Source organism: Schistocerca nitens, chromosome 1, assembly GCF_023898315.1.
Source record: "Schistocerca nitens isolate TAMUIC-IGC-003100 chromosome 1, iqSchNite1.1, whole genome shotgun sequence".
Lineage (NCBI taxonomy): Eukaryota > Metazoa > Arthropoda > Insecta > Orthoptera > Acrididae > Schistocerca > Schistocerca nitens.
This window is the reverse complement of record NC_064614.1, coordinates 1,183,191,264-1,183,216,077: the sequence shown is the minus strand read 5'-3', so window position 1 is coordinate 1,183,216,077 and position 24,814 is coordinate 1,183,191,264. Positions and strand designations below refer to the sequence as shown.

Here is a 24,814-nt window from a genome sequence, read left to right as displayed (position 1 = left end):
GATATCGGAGTAAAAAAACTCTTAAATAGTGCTCCACCCCGTCGCCCTCTGTAAAAAATTTGCCCATGAAATAGCAAAACAGGTATCGCATTGCATACAAACAGAACCCAGCACGTCGGTCCCAATGGCGAGACATCGTCAGAAATAAAAACAGCGTTCGTTGAATATCATGGAAGGCGGAAAAGGACCATTACTGTTAAACACATTTATAAAAAGTGTGATAAAACTTTTTATTTCTCCTTGGGTGTTCGCAGATGACTCAGTTGTGTGTAAGGAGCCCGTTCCACGTTGTTATAAACTTGGCCGAGACACTGAAGCACTAAAAAGTTGATCAGTCGTTGTAAGGTTGACAACCATAAAAATACAGCCGCGAGACAGGCAGACCTTGAGAATTGTCTGAAGAATCCCAAGGCATTATCATTCCTCCAAAGATGAATCACTTTCGAAACATCGTTTCGGGTAGCTCATGATGATTGGTCGTCGGTGTGAAACAGTTTCCAATCACCGGGGTGGGGGTGGAAATTCGAAAAATATTCAGTATGCTTGCTTACGGGTTACCTTGGTTAGCGCTAGTGTGTCACGTAGATCCTCAGCAAACTCAAAGGGAAGAAGCAGCAAGATGTGTGTCGCGGACAAACTCTCGAAATTCTTATAGCTCACGTTCTAAAACGAGTCAAGACATATTACTCGCGTCATTATACATCTTGCGGTGGACAGCGGCAGTAACAGGAGGGAGGAGGATGGATTAACTCGGGTATAGTACAGAGATCGTACGGCGACTTAAATGTACATGTGGTTTGTCCTGTTGTCGAAATTACTACGAAACAATATCCCGTAACCGTAAACTATTGCTGATATATTAACGAATGATAGTCTTTTCATCTTCACTGCCGTTCTTCAAATATATAGTTTCGTTAGCTGTTCAGCAATTTTGGTAACAAATTAATGAATACTGTTGTAGGAGGACAGCTCAATGACTTCAATAAATGGTCACATCAAATTAGTCTCAGAAATTTGTCATATCAAAATAGTTTCATTAGCTGACTCAGTAATACAAGATTTTACTTTTGAATTACACAGTGCACGCAAGTACCGACCGCAGCTATTGTAAAGATGACGCACATAATTGTGCAATTCTCTCAGAATCGTATCTACGGTATTTTGAAACTACTAATCTCCGCGGAATGAACTTTGGACGCTGATTCTCTCTTCCTAGGAAAGAAAGATGACAAAGAAGCACCCCCTGACTGGATGGTAGACGTCAGAATGTGTTTATTTCTTTTATTTGACATATCGGTATTTTGTGTGAGCGCATTTCTGCCGATACGATTCATGCAATTTCGTGTGATCACTATTCAGTGCTGTTTAAATGCGCTGGAGGCTACAAGTGAGGACACCCGGGAAAGAGCTCTGCATTTCGCGAAAAAGTTATTTAAGGAACAGGAAAACGACTCGGAAATGCTCGGCGGTCTTAAATGGCGGACGCTCCGAACAAGACTACTTTTCGCACTGTGAAACTCAATTCGCGAACTTCTGGGAACTCGCCTTCCTGTGTGTTTCGTAAAGGTTCATTCTAACTCTCGCATACTTTTACACAAATCTCTGCTGGTGATTTTGGTATGACGATGTAGTGTATACTTCGCAGAATATATTGGCGGTGATGCGCTTTTGTTATTTTATTACTTTTTACTAAATATGGACTCCCTAAAAAGTTAAAACACACATAATTACTAATAATCTGTTACAATTAATAAGGCGAGCTAGTATTAAATATGCACACTGAATTTATAAGTAGTTTACGTAAATTGCGAGGTGCCGGGGCTAGCAGTGTATTTAACACCAAATTCTTCATATCGAAATGATGCTCTAAGCCCCGACTTTCCTAACTTCGTCTTTTGCTGTTGCACATGGATTAAGAAGAAACGCGAACTGACTGTAATCGACCCTGCAAGTGGAGTAGAAAAAGAGTTTTGCTTCTGCAATAATTTAATTTGATAAAGGAAAGTTTCATTAACGTAGTGAGAAATGAAAGGGTTGCTTTACCGATCCACAGAATGAAAGTTCTGTCCGAAATAACAATTTGATTTATTATGACTAAACTCAAAATAATAAACAAAACACATGAAACATTTACAATAAGTCAAATTGGATACTCAAATAAATGCTGTGAAGGTGTTGTCCATCAACTAGCTTGTGACGTTTATGACCAAGTGGTATGTGGAGCCAATTCCTTGCAACTCAAATCTTAAGAGAAACACCGAGCCAACCCAACATTAATTGCTGCTACAGTAGTGAGAACTCAGGCAATGAACATCCAAGACAGAACCACGTAAGAAAAGACGGGAACAGGCGCGCTCTGCTGAGCTCTGATTATCACAGAGCAAATTCTCTAATCTGCTGGTGCTGCGGACATACGTTACCAAGCTGTCTTAACTGCAAGGACACGATCTGGCGTACCGGAAGCGATGGTTGGTTGCTTCGACGTCCCGACGTGGTGATGATGATGTCGGGATTATAGCCCGAAACATTATCCTGGTCTGGTTGTTCCAGACGAAAGACTTCCTATCAATACAAATGCGCCTCTAAGGGAGACGAAGGCTCGCCACGCAATCACTGACGGTACAGTGATTGATTTTAACAAGCGAAGCCACACAGCAACTCCGGTACAGTCAACTTTAGCCAAAACTGTTCAAGACGGACAACATAAGCCGCTTGTACGCAGAACGCTCAATTGCCAACTGTACTCGGAAAGTTAGTTGAAATCGAAACTTCAGCAACTTCGTCAAACAGTTACAATTAAATGAAAGTATATTAGACAGCCAACGGAAGGCAGGCTGTCCAGAGCAGCGAGAGCTCAGTCTTGTAACCTACCCCGACCGAAAGGCGAGAGCCGACCCTCACAATAGCACCTGTACAAGCCGAACACAGAACATTCCCGCCCCCACGACAGTGGCCGTGGTTAAACGTTCCAACCAGCAACTCGAAAACCGGCGGAAAATTTCATTCTATTGTCGATGCACTACTATTCCACCAATGGAGATACTTGGCGCCAATTTCTGCGCTGATTTTGCTACGTCACAGAGCTATCCCCTGAGCCAGCCAATCACAGTTATGATTTTGCAGAAAACGCGGGAATTTGCCCGCCAAGACTGCCTGGGAACACAAGTCATTCCCACGCCTCGCTGGTAGCCCGCCAGAAAGTATTTTCATTAAGTTTCTGCGAAGTAACGGAATCTCTAGCCCAGCCGCTCCGTCAGACCCCTGCGGGCATGTCGCTCCCGCTCTTATGACAATGTCGGCGTCTGGAAAGCATCCACTCGACTCCCTCACACCCGTCGGCTTAACCCTTTCAAGCTTAGCAGAACCCACCTGTCACCGGACCACCCGGGTGACGAGAGACGCTGCGTGGGAAGTCCGTGTGTGAAGGAATAGCGATTTTTCACCATATGCACTTGGAGAGGAAAACCGAATTACTCAGAGTAAGATAGTAATGTGAGAGGGAGCTCATGCCACCTCTCAAAATATTTTGTGTAATACAGTGTGGTAATGTGTGTGATGTCAGTAACAGCAGAATCTGACCTCTACAGTTGGGTAGAAAACGGTTTCCCGCATAATTGTATCTAATGTTATGTGCATGTTGTTGTACAGTCACGTGTGATTTGAAGGGATTGAAGTGTCATCAGACATTCCTTTAAACTAAAAATTTTTTATAATGAGCAGGGAGCACGTTATACTGGTCGGAGAATAACAAAATTTCCAGTTGGTGGAATGAATGGCAGCTTATATCTAATGAAGTAGGCTTGACAGCAGACGTTTAAGGAATTAATAGAAGTACTTTTGGAATGTTAATACGTCGGTATAGCACATACTGCGGTGTAACAGAGATGACTGGGGAACTTACTGGCGATTTTTGCGAGAAAGGCGACCTTATTTGAGGAAGACTATGCTACCGTTCTGCTGCCATCATCGTATGTCTCGCAAAGGAAACAAAAGAACGAGATAAAGAAATTATCTGTACTCACACATATTGTAGCTCAGTATGCGAATGGAATATGGAAGAAAACAGCTAAAATTGATACAAAATAACCTCCACAATGCACAGTACACTGGTTCATGAAAGGTGAATATATATGTAGAAGCAAATAATTGTTGTAACTGTTTTGCCGAAAAAAATGATTTTTATTTGTTATTAGAGATCACCCAGAAGTATTGTTTACATGTAGATCTTCAGCAAAGTAAAGAAGTAAAGAACATGCCTTCTTCTAAATATTTCTTCATCATTTGAGCTGCTGATACTCCATTATCCAGCTCCCTGAAAGTAATTAACGTCACAAAAATGAATCTCGTAAGTAGGGGATCCGTGCCAGTACGAGTACACTGATGTATGGGTTTTTGACCTTCGACATTGAAAATAACCTCTGTGACGTGTCAAGTTACTGTCACTAGGATAATTGTGCGACTTGAAAATGGTGGAACAATTAATGTTAACTAAAACTTGCACCTGTCAAGGTCACCCATCATGCTACGTGTCAACAGACTCCTCTAGGCCAGTTGTATGACTTAAACATAGTGGAAATTGTGGGGAAAAAAAAGGCTTCATATTGTTTGGGGATATGAGCGCAGCCTGGATGGTTTCAAGATCGCCTGTGACATGTCGAGGGCAATTGTATGGCTTAAAAATGCTGGGGAAAACGAAACAGATGGGTGAGGCAGTGTGCATACGCGTTGTGGTAGAAAAAAAGTTATTTTAGAAACAAATCTGTTGCTTCTATCCGAAGACGGAGGAGCCGATGGTAGGTTCGAGACTCTAGGTCAGTGGTTCCCAACCTTTCTTAGACCGTTACCCCGAGCGCAATCAAAACATTACCTAGTAACCTCGCTCCTCCCCCTGCCGTCTTTGCCCCACACCCACACCACCACGCCCACATTATCACCAACTTTAGCACATAACTAAACCGTAGAATGAAAGACTTTAATTGGAACACTTTTATTTTTAGAATTATGAAAGATGAATGTTGGGGCCGGCCGTAGTGGCCGAGCGGTTCTAGGCGCTACAGTCTGGAACCGCGCGACCGCTACTGTCGCAGGTTCGAATCCTTCCTCGGGCATGGATGTGTGTGATGTCCTTAGGTTAGTTAGGTTTAAGTAGTTCTAAGTTCTAGGGGACTGATGACCTCAGATGTTAAGTCCCATAGTGCTCAGAGCCATATGATGAATGTTATAAATTTGTGTGTGTGTGTGTGTGTGTGTGTGTGTGTGTGTGTGTGTGTGACGAAGAAATTAGTGTTGCATAGCAAGTGTTACCTACAACTCTTTCTCGGATAAGCAATCGTAACTATCCACAGTGAGGGTAGACACTGGTTTCAAAACATACTTCCCCGCATTATTACTCTCCACTGCGGCACTTACTGGATCTGCGCACTGGAACCCCCATTTAAAATCAAACAAGTTCAGATGTGTGCATCATACTGATTATTTGTAAATCACTTGATTGCTGCACTCCTTACTTCTGTACTGGTAGAAATTGGGCGACTTCATGCTGTTAATGCTTTGTGTCTAACCGCGCTATTGATGATGATGATGATGATGATGATGATGATGATGATGATACTGTATAGTAGCCCAGTGTTAGTAACTGTTGTGTCGAGCTGTCATATAATTCATTTATCTGTTTCGAATCGAGTAATGAAGCAATTTCTGGACTACTGCAGGTACTATCTACAACTTAAAGAAGACATTTTTATGAGATACTTAGCTTTTGTGATGTGTATGTCTCACTTTTACCATCAACGATGTACGGGACAAAGCACCACTATGTGTGTAATGGGTGAATCATGTGAGGAACCTGTAACTTCGAACCATTGGTCTAGGTGACATGGACACTGGATTTCCGGCCGTGTGCCTGGTACAAATAGTTCGATCTCTCCAGTAGCAGTTTAGAATTTACCAGGGAGCACATCTCTTAGACCGGTATTACACGATCATATTTATTTGACAAAGAAATATGATCACATATTCGTCAAATTTCTTTGACATAGATTTTTGACGTGGCGCTAAAAAGGGCTAATACACTGTCGTCACATTTTTCGTCAAATTTCAAGATGGCGGGCAACAACTTGTTATTATGCGCTGCAGTTCTTAGTACCACAATTGCAGTGTGTGGGTATTTGAAAGAAAAGCGACGGAAAAAAGGAAACATACTTGGATTAAGCCATAGGTATTACGTCGAGATACTAAAATCATTCAGCAAAATTTGTTAAGAGATCTGCAATTGGGGAGTCAATGTTACATGTGTGCACCTGTTGCTGCCATCAAAGTAGTCACCAGCGTTGTGGAATATACCGTTAGCAGAGCCTGTTTTGTTGATGGTTCGAATGGAGCGGTCTAAAGTATGGTGATTCTTGTGTACGACTGTGATTGTGTTACCCTAAAGCATTACATTCCTCCACGGCAGACCTTCAGTGCACAGTATTTCTGTTCGTTTTTGGGGTTTCACCTGCGACCAGCTTTGCGAAAGAAGCGGCGACACTTCCTGTGCAACCCATCCATCATTTTGCACGACAATGCGCAGGCGCATACAACGCAAGCTGTGGCAGCTCTGTTCGGTCAATGGAACTGGGAAGTTCTGTACCATCCACCATACTCCCCGGACTGAAGTCCCTGTGACTTTGATTTGACCGAAGATGAAGAAACCACTCCGTGGCATTCGCTTCAGAACTGTTCCAGAGATTCGACAGGCAGTAGACTGCTCCATGCGCACCATCAATACACAGTGGTGGTGACTACTTTGAAGGTCAGTAACAGGTGCAAACATGTAACTCTTTTGCATCGGTTTTGAATAAATAGTTGCCACCATTTAAGATCCAACCCTCGTATAAGTTAGTTACGAATGGATGAGACTGTATTTCAGTATTATCTCAGTAAAGCAGGTTCTCGTATTGCAAAACAGAATACTCTCTTGAGAAATGATGTATGTGCAGAAGACAGGCAAACTGTGACACGGCGATTTCGTGATACAAGAGAGAGCTACTCCAGTTTACAACACGGCACTCGAAAATCGCATGTGGCCGAGTGGTTCTAGGCGCTATAGTCTGGAACCGCGCGACTGCTGCGCTCGCAGGTTCGAATCCTACCTCGGGCATGGATGTGTGTGATGTCCTTAGGTTAGTTAGGTTTAAGTAGTTCTAAGTTCTAGGGGACTGATGACCTCAGCAGTTGAGTCCCATATTGCTCAGCGCCATTTGAACCATTCGAAAATCACATTGCACATTAACCTAAATAATTCTAGAAATGTGTGAAGCGATTTATAAAGCATTGAACGGGGAATATGTGAAGTTAAATAAATGTTTAGTACACTATATGGACAATAATACCTATTTTTATTTTTGAATAATTTAGTGGTATTAAGTGTTCCAACATATAAGAAACACACTAACTTCGAAGCCAAGTTTACAAACACACTATAGAGAGATCAAATAGCTGTAGCGACGCCAGCGCTCCAGGCGGTTTCATTTCACATTGCAGTGAACTGAAGACGAACGACTTTAATGATCAAATGCACGGCGAGGCCATAAATTATGATCATGTTTGACGGCAGGCGAGATACTATCAAATTTCTTTGGCATAGATATTTCACATACTAACTTTAATAAGAAATATGATTTGGTAGAGGAAGGGGAGGCACCTGACTAACGCACCCCCTTATTTGTTTAAGGACGGTGTTCTACATTACAAGGTTATATAAGAGATGCGGGTATACTTTGGGTTAGTACATGTACATAAAGGCTGGCACGGCTGTGTTTAGAACAAGGCGGAAAGCATAAAATAACGCAAAGAAATTACGTTCTAACAAGTTGCTGTAAGTGTTAAATATCTAGGTTAAGTTACTTGATCATTGCAGCATTAAAAAGCCTTTTGTCGATCGTCAGCTCGAGGGACAGTTCTTTTGTTTTTCCACACCTCAATCGATAAAAACGGAGTCCTTACAGGATCACTTTATCCCTTGGTGGTGTAATAAAATAAATCATTGCAATCAAAAGACAGGCCGTTTACCCGTATGTCACGTATTTTGATACTCTCAAACTCACTCACTAAAAACCGTGGGCTGCTTCCCGTTGACTTTGACTCATGAAATTTGACAAGAAGCTAAGTTCCACTGCGCAAGTAAAGGAGAAAATCAGAAAATTATTATTTGTGATCCCACAGAAAATATTTCTTTTCTCATTTGTTCTCAGATTTCAAATTTGAAATTAAAACATTCTCGAAAGTCTTGGACTGTCCAAGACGATATCTTAGCGAGTATCAGTGTCGATAACAAGCAAACATCGTGGAGATTCTCCATTACCAGAATGGATGAAATTTCTGTATGGAACCCTCACTGCGCGAGCCTTATTGGCACCTTTTTCCTGGTTGGTACAACAAAGATTTTTTCTAGACAGCCTTTGTAGATTTAAGCATTTTCAATGGTACGAGTTCTTGCCGTTTTGTGATTTCGTTTTCTCCATTTTCCGGCTGCAGCAAGGCACAGTGAGGTTCACCACTCAGTTAGTCCTTATCGCTTTGCCTAAAATGCACGTTACCCCAAAAAGTTAGGACGTGGCGTCTCCGAGAAAAAGTGTATGTACGGCAGTTCTGTAGTACCCTGTATATAAATTGACGCCGTGTGTTTGAACCTCTCGTGACTTGATGGAAAAAAAGGTATGTAGCGTCAGATTTTTCCTAACTTCTTACCAGAGCAGGTGTCCTCGTAAACCACTTTCGATTAGATTTTCAGTGCAGTTCACGTTACCTCCACTCGTCGTACGAGACACCATGCAATTGCTTGCAAGTCTATACCTCTCGTGTTTCAACGGTATAAAATCTTAGGACGGTACTGTTTGCAGCAGGGACATAGCACATTGGACTTGTATTGTGGAGGAATGGAGTTCAGTCCCCTTCCAGCATCCTATATGTTAGTTGTCCGTAGTTTCTCTCAGATCGTTGAAGGCAAATCGTGGTGTGATTACTTTGACAAATACACTGCTAGTTTCCCTACCAATCTTGGCCAATTATGACCCTTTTTTTGTTTGGAGCTTTGTTGGGTTGGGTTGTCCTTTTTTACTTCATGGATCCCACATGTTGTTGACTTCTTATCCCACAAATATTTGAAGATATGTTTGGTTAATGTACAATCTTGGGATTCGAGATATATGACCAAAAAAACCTGTGGTCTTTTTCTCCTTCCGATACGTTTTCTTTATTTCAATAAATTTCATCATTACTATGTAATTTCCAACCTTCCATGGTTTTTCAATGACCAAACATTTTCCTTAAGATTAGACGCAGAAAGGCCAACAAAAATTACGATTTTTTGTTTGTTTATTTGTAAGCGTTTAAAGTGCTCAAAAAGATGCACAAGAAAAATCAGTCATTACTGCTTGAATTCTCAACGATATTTCTTTTCACATTTTCGTTAACAGTTGGTATACTTGTCCTTTCCTGCCCCTCGTAGAATTGTGTTTCACCAAATATATATGGTATATGACTTCACTCATCGTAACGTATAGCCAGTTGTTCTCCTCTAGTCTTATGACGAATCTTCCTGCCGAGTTCCCGCGCAGGTGTCTTTGTTCTGTTACGACGACAGGTTGGAGTCAAGCTCCGTTTAGTGAATAATGTGTCCGTGTGTGATACACTTACAAGCGGTTATTTCATTTATGCTCTTCTTGTGCATACAAGGCGAGTGTTGAGGAAATGTGTTCGAAAGATTTTGAAATAAACAATGAAGCGATTTCTGGTGCAGCAAAATGTGTGTGGCTGTGTACGGGGTCCAGTGACACTGTTTAGAACCAGGAATTGCTCAAAAATTTAGGGAGGTATAATCGAAAGCTTGGCCCTGTCTAGGGCGCTGCTACAAATCTGATTCACACGTGTTTTGCTGTGTGTGTAGCTGGTGTTTTTCAGTTGCGCATGGTCGAAGAGACGATTGACGCAAACACCTGGCTAGCAAAATTCATTCACATAGAGTGAAGCTGAAGGACACTGATAAGAATTTAATAATTTTGACTAAATCTTCGGAAGATGAAAGTTCGGTGGCTAACACAGAGTTGTTATTTACGACATTCCTTATTGATCACAACTTGCCTTTAGAATGCATTGACCATGCGGGACGTTAATTCAAGAAAATGTTTCCTGATTAGAAAATAGCCCAAAGTACGGTTGTACGAGAACAAAAATGGGAGTGCTAGTTAAAAAGTTTCTGCAATTGCGGGGAAGGTAACGAAGTTAATGAAGTCCCAGCCCTTTGCCTGGCAACAAACGACAGCAACAATATAACAAAAAGCTCTATTCAGTAGTGGCGTCGCTTTTCGACACCGAAACTACGCAGATTTCAACTGTAATTATCTCAATTCAAGAATCCACTGACAATACAGGCACAGGAATATTCATTGTTTTGGATAATGAACTAAAGCAGATGGATATTCTGTGGGATAAGCGTGTAGGATTCGCATGTGACAATCAAGTTCTGTGACAGGTATTTCCAAAGGTTTAAGTCCTTTATTTGTTAAGAAAATACTAATATTCACTTGCAAGGCTGTGCTTGTCATTTTGTGCACGTAGCTTCTCAAAAGGGCCGTAATGGTCTCGTAAATTTTAATATTGAACAGTTTTTAAGTGACATTTCTCAGTACTTGGTAAAGTAAGGCACTATCCGTCACATTACTAATTGGCTTTTTTAAAAGTTGGCAAATCTGTGGACGTTCACTTGCATACATATAGTCTGGCTTTACTACTGTATTGTAAAGCCGCGGTTTTGCATTTTTTAGACAGGCATTTAAAAAGTCTACGGTTGTACCATAAGCCCTTCAATTTTATGAAGTCTTTCCTCTATACCTGGTTTTCGCAAACCATTTTTGCTTGAATTATCTCGCTAAGATATTTAAACTTTTTAACGTTCAATTTTGTTAATGTTTTCAAAAATTTTGGTGCATTTTTAATATTTATAAAAAGTATGGTTTTCCTGGCTATTTCTTCTAAAACATTGTGTTACAGCAGATATCACATTTTCAAAAAGTATAGAAAGTCATTTGCAAACGTGAGATTATTCAGTATTTTTTTTTCTTCCCAATTTTATTGGAGAAATCTTGTATTCTTTCAGGTTTTCATTCTAAATTCACTAATTTTCGTACAACACCATTAAAAATAGTTGATGATAGACCATCGCCTTTTCACACACCTGTGTTTATTTCGAAGAGCTGAGATATTTCTCCCATAAATTTCACTGTAGATACTTTGTCTGTAAGTGTTTCACGAATTAGATTTGCTAATTTAGACCTTACACCAAAAATGGGATTATTTTTTCTGTTGTTTATCTCCCAACTTCAATGAAACTGCACGCTAAAATCGACAAAAATCTCTAATCGTATTTTTAATCCAGTAATGTGTGGCGAATGGTTGATTTCAGATTAAATATTTGTTCAGAACATGATCTGCTCTTCCTAAAACCACCTTCATATTCATCTAAATGACCGTACGCTGTTTTTTCTACACTGGTTAGTAAAATCTTGCAAAATGTTTTGCATGCAACTAGTAGCAAGTAAATGCCTCTGCAGTTGTCATCTTCAGATTATTTGTCTTTCTTGTGTAATGGATGTGTCAAGGCTACCTTCCATACTCTTGGATTTTTTTCATTAAAAGATTTTAGCCCATTTTTTATTATTTGTATTAGATACTGTGTAAAAATTCATTTCTTCTCCACTAGTTTTACTTTTCTTAGAGTTGTCATTACTTCCATTTCTGTGTTATTTGGAAATAAATCTTAAAAAGATTTTCATGATTGAGAAATCTAGCTTTATGGGTTGGTTCTGGACAATTAAGAAGCCGATCAAAATATTTCACAAGTTTTTTGCAATTTTCGGTGTCGCTTCTGCAACTTTGCCATTTTCATTTATGAAACGCACTCTTTGGGTTTGGTATTCGTTCAGTCTGCCCTAAGTTTCCTTACTTGAAAATCTTTGTTCTTGAAATTGTCTGTACTTTCCTTGAGCATTTCTACTTTTTCCTTATTTTCGCCATCGTCGTTAAAGCTTCTTTTCTTATCTCATTCCACCATGTTTTAATTTCATTTTGGATTGAGCAAGTGTCTTCTGCACAGCATCATTAATTACTTTAGATAACTAACAGATTGTCATATTTGAGCTATTTAAATTTCGTCTTGGTATTTCAAATTTTATTCATTTTATTAGTTTTGTGATATTTGTTTTATTAGGTAGGAGTATAAACTTAATTTTAGAGGGGTAGTGATCAGAATCAAATTGAACATTCTTTTTTACTTTCACATTCATAATTTGCGTAGTAGTTTTCTGAGAAACCACTACATGATCTACGTGAAATTTTCCCAATATCTGGTCTAGAGATACCCATATTTGGGCTTTTCTTGAAGAAAGTACACGTTAATTTCAGGTAGGAATTTTGACATACACTGATCAGTCTCATGCCATTTATGTTGAGGGAGGACTGAGTAATGCAGTACTGCGTTTCTACATTTTTTTCCTCTAGGCAGTGTCATATTCATATTAGGTATTTTAAATATGTTTCCAAAAGATTCCAAAATTCTATTTTTTTTTTTCAGATTTTCCCTGTTGTCCTCATTTATCGCTCCAGGACCATTACCAAATATGTATTTTTTGTTTTTGACTTTATTGGATAGGGCTGATGATCGTTCTGAGACAAATCTAAATTTTGTTACATACCCTGTTGTACTTTTGTGAACATAGAAAGTGGTACGCAGTAAAGGCATCCCTCTCATAATTCTAATCGGTGATTTGCCTTTAAAGATAGTTACGTTTTCTTCTGGGAATGTGGCTTTTAGAGTTGGTAGAATTTCTCTTAAAAATATTTCTATTTCTTTCTGTTAACTGGTTTTGACGGAAGAATTTAAAGTTTCTAAAAAGAATAGTATTTCTTAGCTAATGAATTACTCTTCGTTTAAAATTTCTGGACTGAGAGACCGCAGCAGATACGTAAGATCATTCCCTTACGTTTCGTCTCCGCCTGTGAGAGATCTATTTATATATAAATATTTCTTCACACCCATTCACCGATGGAACGCAAGAAGAATAGGAACTGTTTTTGTGTGCGTGTGGGTATCGCGCAGTTCAATTTAGATGTAGCATTTGTACATATTTGAATTACTTAGAAAAGAAGCTGCTTAAGAAATGGGATTCTACATAGATAACTGCACTAACGAGAACAAACATTGGTTGTGGGCGACAATTCCAGTAAACTGAAAATTTTTGTAGGAAATATTAGTTTTGATCGATCATTGCAATGCCGCAGGAATCTTCTCACGTCATTCAGTTAAAGTTTTCATTTGATAGTCACACTGAAAAAAAAATCCAGAAATACAGTAAGTATGAATATACCTGCGATTGTATAGGCGTAGGAATGAAGGCACTACAGTCATCAAATATACTTTTTCTTTTTTCGTGGGTATTTTATTGTTCACGGAGTGACTTGGCACAGTGGTTAAGAGACAGAATTACTGTCTATGGACTTGCTCACTTCCCTGTGAAAAGTGCATAACACAGTATAAACTATAAAGGATTAGTTGCAGAGTAACGTAAACGTTAGCTTTATATCTCATAACTCCAAACTTACGTATTAAGTAGATCCACTTGTTGTCCACTACTGCTTTGTCTAAATCGTACTCCTTTTGCTTACGTTAAACTACTGCGAACAAAAGATGTCACATGTATTTTTTCAGGGCAGACCAGTAATGTGGTCCGGTCCGAGCCACATCACGAATGTGATTGTTCACTTGTCAGTAGTATCTTGCTCCCTGTAAATCAGCGGCATCGCCGAATCTCGAAACTTCAGAGGATACATTCCCTTGTAACCATGTAAGCCGCGAGTCGTTCTTTCGGTGGCTTTTAGGGTGGTTTTCTGTAGCCAGTCATGTACCAGACTTTTTATCAGTGCGTACCACTTTTGACATTTTTAGAAATTTGGGCATATTACTATAGCTGGTTCACTATTTAGCAAGCCCTTTGGGGGGGGGGGGGGGGAGATCGGAACTACTACCGCAGGATGAAGGAACGGTACGGGGGCAATAAATTTTCACAATCTTGCTCAGTGCTGACGACGCGCACGTGGTATCTGCGTCGTGCAGGTCAACTACTATGTGTACATACGTTATAAGGTTTCATGGAAGCACTTTTTTTTACAGAGTCATCCGTATTTACATGTAATACTTAATTGTATGAAATTAAATTACGCCGGTTCTGTTAGAAATATTCAGTGAGTAAGAGAGGAATTACATTTAAAATTCTGTCAGAAAAGTTCCAGTACAATTAAAAAAAAAAAATTTGTACCTACCAAGTAACGATCCTAGCTCCTATCGAAGTAGTCCCATTGCCAATGTGTCTGAAGGCCTTGGAAGCAAGCAGGGAAATTTCCAACTGCAATACTTCGAAGCTACTTTGTCACAGGGCGTTGGATGCCTGCGATATCGTCTTTTCACTCCCAGAAATAAGAAAAAATCGGAAGGCGAGAGGTTGGGCGAGTATGTCGGATGGCAGTAACAGACTGTTTGGACAGATACTCGTTGACAGATAAAGAGGTATGGGATCTTCCATTGTCATGCAGGAAGAACCAGTCCTGAGAATGCCACAAATCAGGGTAGCGACGACGAATTGCTTGTCGCAAACGTTTCAAGACCTGCCTTTGCCAGAAAAGGTCTTGAAACGTTGCGATAAGCAACTTAAAAGAACAAACATGTATAAGTCACACAATCAATTTGAACGTATCATCCTGATCATGGTAGTCAAGAATCAGATCGTTGTAATAAGCACACTCTGATTACAGGCGCAACCTTTCTTTGTATCACTATGCCATTTAACGTAACGCTACAATAACAGTAATAAACCGTTCACTGCATGATTAAGATTTCAGTGCCACATATTGGTACACCACATAATTTGGTAGCAGTTACAAAGCGCCACGAAAACCTCCTAATAAACATCGACGTTACCCGATCACAATATCGCTTACTCAAAACAGGATGAATCATTCCCGCCCAAACAGCGAGCACTTACGATGGATAGTGGGGGGCGGTACAGTCCTACCTTCTTGTGGCCTGCCTACTGTCAGGAACAAACATTCTGTGCTAAATTTTTAAAAACTCACAGATGTCGCTTTTATCCATCAGTTAGTTCTCAATCAGTTACTTTAAAAATAAGGAGAATAATTTTTTTATCAGAACTTTTTTTCCTCTTGTACGTGTATCACCTGAAATGTCCTTGCGTACCACCGCCTAGAAACCTCTGATATAGGGGTTCGCAGAGATAAAGCTCTTCATGCAAAAAATGCCTTCAAGGAGGAAAAAATCCGTTGTGTGACGAAACTGGCAAGGTAAATGAGCTGTAAAACTTTTGCTGCTCCAAGAAAGCGTATCTTCACTATCCTTTATGTGCACACTATAAGGTTATAGAAGCCCCAGTACGAATCTTACGAAACCATTAGTAGACTAGCAAATATGAGAGCATAGTACATAAAATCTTAGTTTGTGGCTACTCTTCCAGAACAGTCCTCAGATCTAAATCTGTATTTCGGAACGCGCCAATGAAGCGGTTTCGTCTGCAGTAATGTACGTTCAACTGTGTGTTGCATGTTTTTCTGTGCTCTTGTCTATGGGAGCAAGAAAGCTCGATCAGCGATTTAACATATACATCCACACTCCGCATGTCACTTTACCGTTTGTGGCACCGTCACTTCGCCCCTTTTCCGGCTCCAGTCACGAATGATACGCGGGAAGGAAGACCAGTGGCAAGCATCCGAGTCGTTTGAATCTCTGTAATTTTGTCGTCATGGACTTCTAACGAGATGTACATTGGAGGAAGCAATGTCTTTGTTGACTCTTACAGGGATGTAGGTCTCAGTATTTAACAGTAATCCACGACGTGATACAGAACTCCTCCCCTTGTAGCATCTGCCACTGGAGTTGACTGAGCATCTCTGTGACACTTTGGCACTTGCTAGTGAAACTGCTCAGAAACGCTTTGCTGCTCTTAGGGTTGATAGAGGAAATGGAGAAGATCCAATCCGTTTCGGATTGCTGTGTAAGCTACCTCCTTTATGGGAGGATTCTTCCAATGAATCTCAGTATTACATATGCCTTATCACCGATTAGTTTTATGTCGTCATTTCACTTTAAATCGCACGTGCGTATATATCTAGATGATTTATGGTGTGAATGCTTCAATTGATTGTTCTGCATTTGATTGTTCCGTGAATGCTTTCATTGATTGTTATGCAATCGTGTTACCATAAAATAGTGAGTCTTTCTGCCTGTTTATCCGAAGTATGTTTCATTTGTTTATGTTAAGAGTCAATTGCCAATCCCTGCACCATGTGCCTATCCTCTGCAGGTCTTCCTGTATTTCGCTACTATTTTCTAGCGTTGCTCTGTACACATAGTTATCACGCGTGATAAACCCCACAGAACTGCTGAGGCGTTCCACTATGCCATTTAAATATATTGTGAAAAACAGTGGTCGGCTGCTTAAGGGATGGCGAAGGTTGGCCGTGTCGTTTTCCAAGGAGCCATCCCTGAACTTGTTCAACATATTGCCTACAGGTGTCGGGTCGAAAAAGACCCGAACATACTGCGACTGTTTCAGATAATGTACGTTGCTGATTTAATTATCTCTAATGTTTATCTGTTGTGTTCAATAAATATTGTTTAGTATGCACTGGACAAATAAGTTACAACTTGCCGTGAAAACGTTGTAAAGTCTTTTCATAAGGAAACAAAGTAACCCATATTGCCACGAATTAACACCATAATACGCAGTTTCAGCTTCGAAACAGTCTGTGTCTAGTACAGTCCACAGTCATACTGAATTAGCGTTATAGGACTATTACGAAAATGTGCAAATATAGCAGCTAACAAATCATTCAGTACCAGTACAATTAAGTCAATACAACTAACAGGGCACAGAATTAAGGCAGCGGTAGAACTTATATCCACGTTACTCACACAGTGGACTCGCTGTACTTGAATTTGTCTTCTTATCAAGTGTTAAGTAGCGACACACAGATGTAACAAATACTTGAATAAATAGTGTGTTTGAAATTGAAAGCTCGTTATTGAGACTCAGTAATGGTATAAGTCACGCAACAGATCCGAGGCTTATCCAGTGACAAAACGGGCTGTTGTGTGGAGCGCGCGTTCTACCAATGGCGTTACGATCCATTTAATTAATTGCTTTTCAGGTGACGATTGTAGCACATATGTTAAAAATTTTTGAGATAAAATAGTGAAGCGGAATGTTTGACTCTCCCCATTTTTAATGAAATATTTGAGCTAGGGGAAAACAAGAGTCTGTATAAATTACACGATGGATTTTTGTCAGTATTTTCATAGCCAAATGAAGAGTAGGAAATAGACAAAAAGGGGTATCCAATTGACCAGCGTGAAATCTAGTTCTGGAAAATAAGTGCTTCAGTAACTAAAGTGATTGCCGGCCGGGGTGGCCGAGCGGTTCTAGGCGCTACAGTCTGGAACCGCGCGACCGCTACGGTCGCAGGTTCGAATCCTGCCTCGGGCATGGATGTGTGTGATGTCCTTAGGTTAATTAGGTTTAAGTAGTTCTAAGTTCTAGGGGACTGATGACCTCAGAAGTTAAGTCCCATAGTGCTCAGAGCCATCTGAACTAAAGTGATTCAGAAAAAGTAATCAGTGATTTGAAGGAAAATTTAATTACTTCACGAGCAGCTGCTGCTAGCTATGTAAACGAAGTGCCAAAGTTCATCTCTTCAAAGCGTAGGTATTTTGTGCATAAAAAGTTGCATCAGGGTGATATTTAAGTCAAAAAGGCGTCCTTCAAATCAAATATTAAATATAGGACATTTAGAGAACAGAAGAGACAAGGAAGATAAATGATGTGTTAGAAGGATCATGCTTTTTGAACAAAATTTTTTTGGGAAAAAATAAACGACCAAATGTGTAGTGAAATGAGTTTTCTGAAGGTGAGAAATAAAATCAGTTAGATACACATTTGACAATCCTTCGAATGAGGCTTGAAATCGTGTACAGCACATAAGCTACTAATTGAGAATTTAAAGTTCATTGTTTGACTTAGAAAACTAAAATTTTAAAGATTGCTAGAGGATATTTGTTTGGTGGATTAAAATTTTAGTGTCTCTGTGGGTAAGCAGACCGTGTGGTCTGCCGTTACGTGGCGTCGACGCATTTCTGTCATATATTATCGAAGGTTTAAAAAAAGTTCCAACAGTTTTCCAGCCGCAAACACTTTTCTTTTTCGGTAGACATTCCAGTATCAAGAAAAGACAAATGCACATTCGCAATCGGCATATCATTTCCTGTAGATGATTTCGAGCATCATTAAAATGCACGTTAATTGTTTCTCTAATGTTTCTTAACTTTCAAACAGATCATTTCGTGATTAATTCGACCGTGTGTGTGTTGTCCTCTTTTCCAAAATGAAAGTGTGAAAAATGCAATTCGCCAGGGATGCACATATGTTAGGAGCTCACACAATGACCAGGAGTGCAGATACATGTAGTGATAGCAGACTTGGTTTTACTGTTATAAATCTCATACAGTCTGAAACATCTAGTCTTTCAAGAGTGGCAAAGGCGCAAGTTTCCGCCAGTGCGCAGAACAAGAGTTGCCTGATTGTCCTAAAACATGCTGTGAACAGACCCAGTATCAGCGAGGACGTTCTACCTACATTGTTCAGTCTCCAAGTGCCACCTGATCTGGCGTGCTGTACTGCTGCCGCAGTCCAACCGGAAATTAAACTATAACGCATTTCGCTTACGATTAGAATATTGCTTTCCCTGTTTTGTATGTGGCTTGTTACATTGGCTTTCTTGTGATCGATATGCTGGTCTTCAGTAATGAAAGAAAACTAGGTATTATTTAATTTCCGACGCGTGTCAGAGAAATGCAACCACCGCTGTAACAGTACGCTGAACGTCACGCTCTTACCGTTGTCAGCATCTGCGCACAAGTCTTAAGGAAACGGGAAGCTGCGCACGCAGGAAGCGTCGGCGCACAACACAACTGCCAGTGGAAACGAAATTGCTGTTCTGGCTGCTGTAGGGTATATTCCTGAGGTGTATGTACGACAAATCGCCCGCAATTACGGAATAGGCTGTAGTAGTGTGTGGATAACATTGCACATACGTACGTTTACAACTGTCAACTGTTTCATCTCTCTCTCTCTCTCTCTCTCTCTCTCTCTCTCTCTCTCTCTAAGAACTGTACGGGAATGACTTTGAATCCCGCATTGAATTCTGTCGATTTGCACCTAAGCGGTTGCAAGGTAATCCTGAATTCCTAAGTGATACGTTGTTTATGGATGAGGCGTCATTCACAAATCATGGTGACGTGAATCTGCGGCACACACGACTTTGGGGTGTCAATGCTGGGTGCGATATCATTGGTAGCCGTACTGTAGCTCCCTATTTTTATCAAGGCATATTAAACATGCAGCAGTATGCACCCATTACTTCGACACTTTAGCCTCTCTTATGGAGGACGTGGAATTGAAAACGCGTCTGTCAATGTGGTTCCAGCATGATCTGTGCCCCCGCACACTACGCACGTGTGTCCAGGGAAGTTGTGAATGTAATGTTTACAAATAGGTGGATGGGACGTGTAGGTCCTGCGTTCTTGGCAGCCCGGTCCCCGGACTTGACACCATTGAGAATCTGGTCACATATGTCCAGGGAGGTGTCAGGACCGAGCGTCGGGAGAGTGACGCCTGTGCTCCGACCCGTTCCTCTAGGAACCACATATAACTGAGGGTCGTCCGCGTTTCTGTAGTTCCTTGTAATGACTCGGCAGTGGTGGTGTGTGTTTCTGTTCGTGAAGGTTGTAAATATGTTAGCAAATTTAGGACTTACAGCACTTGTTTCGCAGGAATAAGCAAGGCAGACAAAAGAAGAAATATGCAGATCCGCAATACCTGTAAAACAAGGCTTCTACAGGGAGAGTTCGAACAGTTTCCTCATCTCATCGGCGATACAAAGTTTTATGAATATTTTAAGATGATACAGCAAAACTTGGCCAACTTAAAAAAAACTAGAACCAAAATTGAGAAAAACGACACATTCTAGAGACTGTCAATTTCACTCAGAGGACACTTGACGCCATTTTTTCTTTCTTTTAGGTATATTAAAAAACCAATAAACAGAAGGTACAGAAAAAAGTTTGGGGATATCACTTCTGTTTTATTCTTTTAGTGATTGAAAGATAAATGCATAATTTAGTAAAAAGTAAACTTTAATTTCTACAATCCTAAGACCAACACATCATATACATTTCTTGGAGTTGCGTGTATCGAGTAACGTTCGTAAAAGCAAATCTCTCAGATGGTGGTGGTGTTAATCCTTTTACAAGAGAGATTTTTCCGTCGAACGAGAGTTATTTTGTACTGAAGCGTGTAATGCGTAGGAAGTAATGGGGCGGCGTTGCGATATGTTTTAGGCAGATCCGCCTGACTAAAGACCCCATGGTGCTGGCTGACGTGCCGTTCTGCGCGGCGGGCGGTGCGGGTCCGCCGCTCGTCGTGAACGGGTACCACGGCGGCAGCGGTGCCGGTGCCGGCAGTGCGCCACTGGCGTCGCAGGGCAAGTCGGAGGAGCAGTGCTGCGCCCGCGTGAGGCCGCTGGCGCGCCAGCCGCAGCTGCCGAAGCGCAAGCTGCTGCACGTGCAGGGCCTGCACGCGGCCAGCAAGCGCGCCTCGCGGCCCGCCACGGTGCGCTGCGCCTGCCGCCCGCCCGCCACGGTGTGCGCGCTTTGCACCGGCCGGCCGGACCCCACGCAGCCGCGGCCGCTGCACGCTCACCTTCCGGCCGCCGAGCGCGCCGCCGCACTCGACCCTGCCTTCCACCCCGTGCTGTCCATGCCGCAGGGTGAGTATGTCTCTGACTCGGCCGTCTCGGGGAATTTATGTCCACATGGCTGCATCATTCGTGGCCGAAAACCCTTTACGAACAAGTTTGCAATTACGAGGGGAGCACGTCGTGGCCGGACGTGGGGGAAAAAACTGACATAGCAAAAAGCAAGTAAACAGCGTGCTCTAATTGGCAGGAGCTTCCATCTTATCAGCCATAGGTAACTGCAGGCACTTTCATACAAGATATTTCTCTTTAACCCACAACTTTCTCCTCTGTGAAAGAAAGCAACTAGAATTGGTGGCCTAGCGCGATCACGACGGTACGCTTAGCGACACCCTACGATGTGCGCTCGTCGTAATGCTGACACTTACTGTAGGAACTTTGAATTGAGGCGATAACGTTCCCGATGTAAAATATTGTTCCTAATTCCACGGGGCAACCGTTATTATTCTTATTTGACAAGATTCCGAACTGTGTAACTACCTAGGGATTAAAGTTACATATTTTAGTTCTATGTATTTTTTACTTTTGATTCAAATATATTATCTTAAGATCCTATACACAATACCCAGTCGAGCCTCTTTGGTTTCTCTGCTCCACCAAATTAAACCTGAAGAGGGAAGTATTAAATTACAGGACAGTCATTTGTCCTATGTTCAAGAAGCCATTGGATAGTATCATCACAAAATGTATCTGTTAAACAGCTTATAGGAACACTTGTAGCGGAGAGTTTAATTTTGGTAATCTGAACGGGAACACCAGGACAAGCACTTCTCCAAAGTCAAAAGCAATCTACATGTAACAGGAAAGCCCGCATCTGTCAAGGACACTGTATTGTAATCCCCAGTGCCATCTCAAAAGGTTGGACGACGACTAATAGATGTTTGCAGCCAGAATCACACTGTTGAAGAGTGACTATCAGAGCTCGCAGGTGTTCATAGTTCAGTCTAATAAGTGGTGTGTCTCGCCAGTGCAAACCACGTGAGCTAGTGTAGCTCGATTATTGAAAAGCCACTATTCGGAAAAAATATCTAAAACAAACATGATGTGACTTACCGAACGAAAGCGCTGGCAGGTCGATAGACACACAAACATACACACAAAATTCAAGCTTTTGCAACAAACTGTTGCCTCATCAGGAAAGAGGGAAAGACGAAAGGATGTGGGTTTTAAGGGAGAGGGTAAAGAGTCGTTCCAATCCCGGGAGCGGAAAGACTTACCTTAAGGGGAAAAAAGGACAGGTATACACTGGCGCGCGCGCGCACTCTCTCTCACACACACTCTCTCTCTCTCACACACACACACACACACACACACACACACACACACTCTCTATCTCACACACACACACTCTCTCTCTCTCTCTCTCTCTCTCTCTCTCTCTCTCACACACACACACACACACACTCACTCTCACACACACACACTCTCTCACACACACACTCTCTCACACACACACACACACACACACACACACACACACACACACACACACACACACTCTCTCACACACACACACACTCTCACACACACACACACACACACACACACACACACACACATATATATATATATATATATATATATATATATATATATATACAAGCAGACATATTTAAAGACAAAGAGTTTGGGCAGAGATGTCAGACGAGGTGGAAGTGCAGAGGCAAAGATGTTGTTGAATGACAGGTGAGGTATGAGTGGCGGCAACTTGAAATTGGCGGAGATTGAGGCCTGGTGGGTAACGGGAAGAGAGGATATATTGAAGAGCAAGTTCCCATCTCCGGAGTTTGGATAGGTTGGTGTTGGTGGGAAGTATCCAGATAAACCGGACGTTGTAACACTGTGCCAAGATGTGCTGGCCGTACACCAAGGCATGTTTAGCCACAGGGTGATCCTCATTACCAACAAACACTGTCTGCCTGTGTCCATTCATGCGAATGGACAGTTTGTTGCTGGTCATTCCCACATAGAATGCATCACAGTGTAGGCAGGTCAGTTGGTAAATCACGTGGGTTCTTTCACACGTGGCTCTGCCTTTGATCGTGTACATCTTCCGGGTTACAGGACTGGAGTAGGTGGTGATGGGAGGGTGCATGGGACAGGTTTTACACCGGGGGCGGTTACAAGGATAGGAGCCAGATGGCAGAGAAGGTGGTTTGGGGATTTCATAGGGATGAACTAACAGGTTACGAAGGTTAGGTGGACGGCGGAAAGACACTCTTGGCAGAGTGGGGAGGATTTCATGAAGGATGGATCTCATTTCAGGGCAGGATTTGAGGAAGTTGTATCCCTGCTAGAGAGCCACATTCAGAGTCTGGTGCAGTCCCGGAAAGTATCCTGTCACAAGTGGGGCACTTTTGTGGTTCTTCTGTGGGAGGTTCTGGGTTTGAGGGGATGAGGAAGTGGCTCTGGTTATTTGCTTCTGTACCAGGCCGGGAGGGTAGTTACGGGATGCGAAAGCTGTTTCCAGGTTGTTGGTGTAATGGTTCAGGGATTCCGGACTGGAGCAGATTCGTTTGCCATGAAAACCTAGGCTGTAGGGAAGGGACCGTTTGATGTGGAATGGGTGGCAGCTGTCATAATGGAGGTACTGTTGCTTGTTGATGGGTTTGATGTGGATGGACGTGTGAAGCTGGCCATTGGACAGATGGAGGTCAACGTCAAGGAAAGTGGCGGGGGATTTGGAGTAGGACCAGGTGAATCTGATGGAACCAAAGGAGTTGAGGTTGGAGAGGAAATTCTGGAGTTGTTCTTCACTGTGAGTCCAGATCATGAAGATGTCATCAATAAATCTGTACCAAACTTTGGGTTGGCAGGCCTGGGTAACCAAGAAGGCTTCCTCTAGGCAACCCATGAATAGGCTGGCGTACGAGGGGGCCATCCTGGTACCCATGGCTGTTCCCTTAATTGTTGGTATGTCTGGCCTTCAAAAGTGAAGAAGTTGTGGGTCAGGATGAAGCTGGCTAAGGTAATGAGGAAAGATGTTTTAGGTAGGGTGAAAGGAAATGCTCCATCGCAGCGAGGCCCAGTATCTCCCATCTACTCAATCTCCCACTTCCAGCTCCACTCCCTCCAAAACCTCAAAATTCCGATCAACACAATCTGGAACCACAACACCCTAATTCAGTAGTTAACCTTTCCTCCAAACCTCTCTCCCAATCCGAAACCTCTGTCCTATCCAAAGGCCTCACCTTCAGCCTCACTCCCAGATTCAACCAAACAGCCCTCGTCAAAGATTTACTGTCCTACTCTCGTACACTCTGCTGGAAATATCACTTTGCCATGAAGAAAAATGATCCTAATCGTACTACTAATGATCCAACTCCCCAGGACACTATCCAAATTGAACCCTGCCTGGAACAGTTCCGTCCTCCGTCGCAGCGGGACCCACCTCCTCTTCCTCAAAATCACCCTCTCCAAACCTTCCAGGAATTTCTGACTTCCAGCCTTGCATCTCAGTCCTTCTTAAAAAACCTTAATCCTACTCCCAACATCACCACTGCTGAAGCCCAGGCTATCCGTGATCTGAAGGCTGACCGATCCTTCGTCATTCGGCCGGCGGACAAGGGTTCCACGACCGTGGTACTTGATCGTCGGGAGTATGTGGCTGAGGGACTGTGTCAGCTTTCAGACAACACCACATACAAAGTTTGCCAAGGTAATCCCATTCCCGATGTCCAGGCCGAGCTTCAAGGAATCCTCAGAACCTTAGGCCCCCTACAAAACCTTTCACCTGACTCCATCAACCTCCTGACCCCGCCAACACGCCACACCCCTACCTTCTTCCTAAAATTCACAAACCCAATCATCCCGGCCGCCCCATTGTAGCTGGTTACCAAGCCCCCACAGAACGTATCTCTGCCTACGTAGATCAACACCTTCAACCCATTACATGCAGTCT

The 24,814-nt window shown here is 42.1% G+C and overlaps 1 protein-coding gene across 1 annotated transcript in view; it reads left to right on the top strand.

The window, feature by feature from the left end:
• Positions 1 to 24,814, top strand: part of LOC126233298 (KAT8 regulatory NSL complex subunit 1) — a 283,178-nt gene that overhangs the window by 191,978 nt on the left and 66,386 nt on the right. The window contains exon 4 of the mRNA XM_049942855.1: positions 20,498 to 20,925. Within this exon, the coding sequence (XP_049798812.1) occupies positions 20,498 to 20,925 (428 nt within the window). The remainder of the gene's footprint in view (positions 1 to 20,497; positions 20,926 to 24,814) is intronic.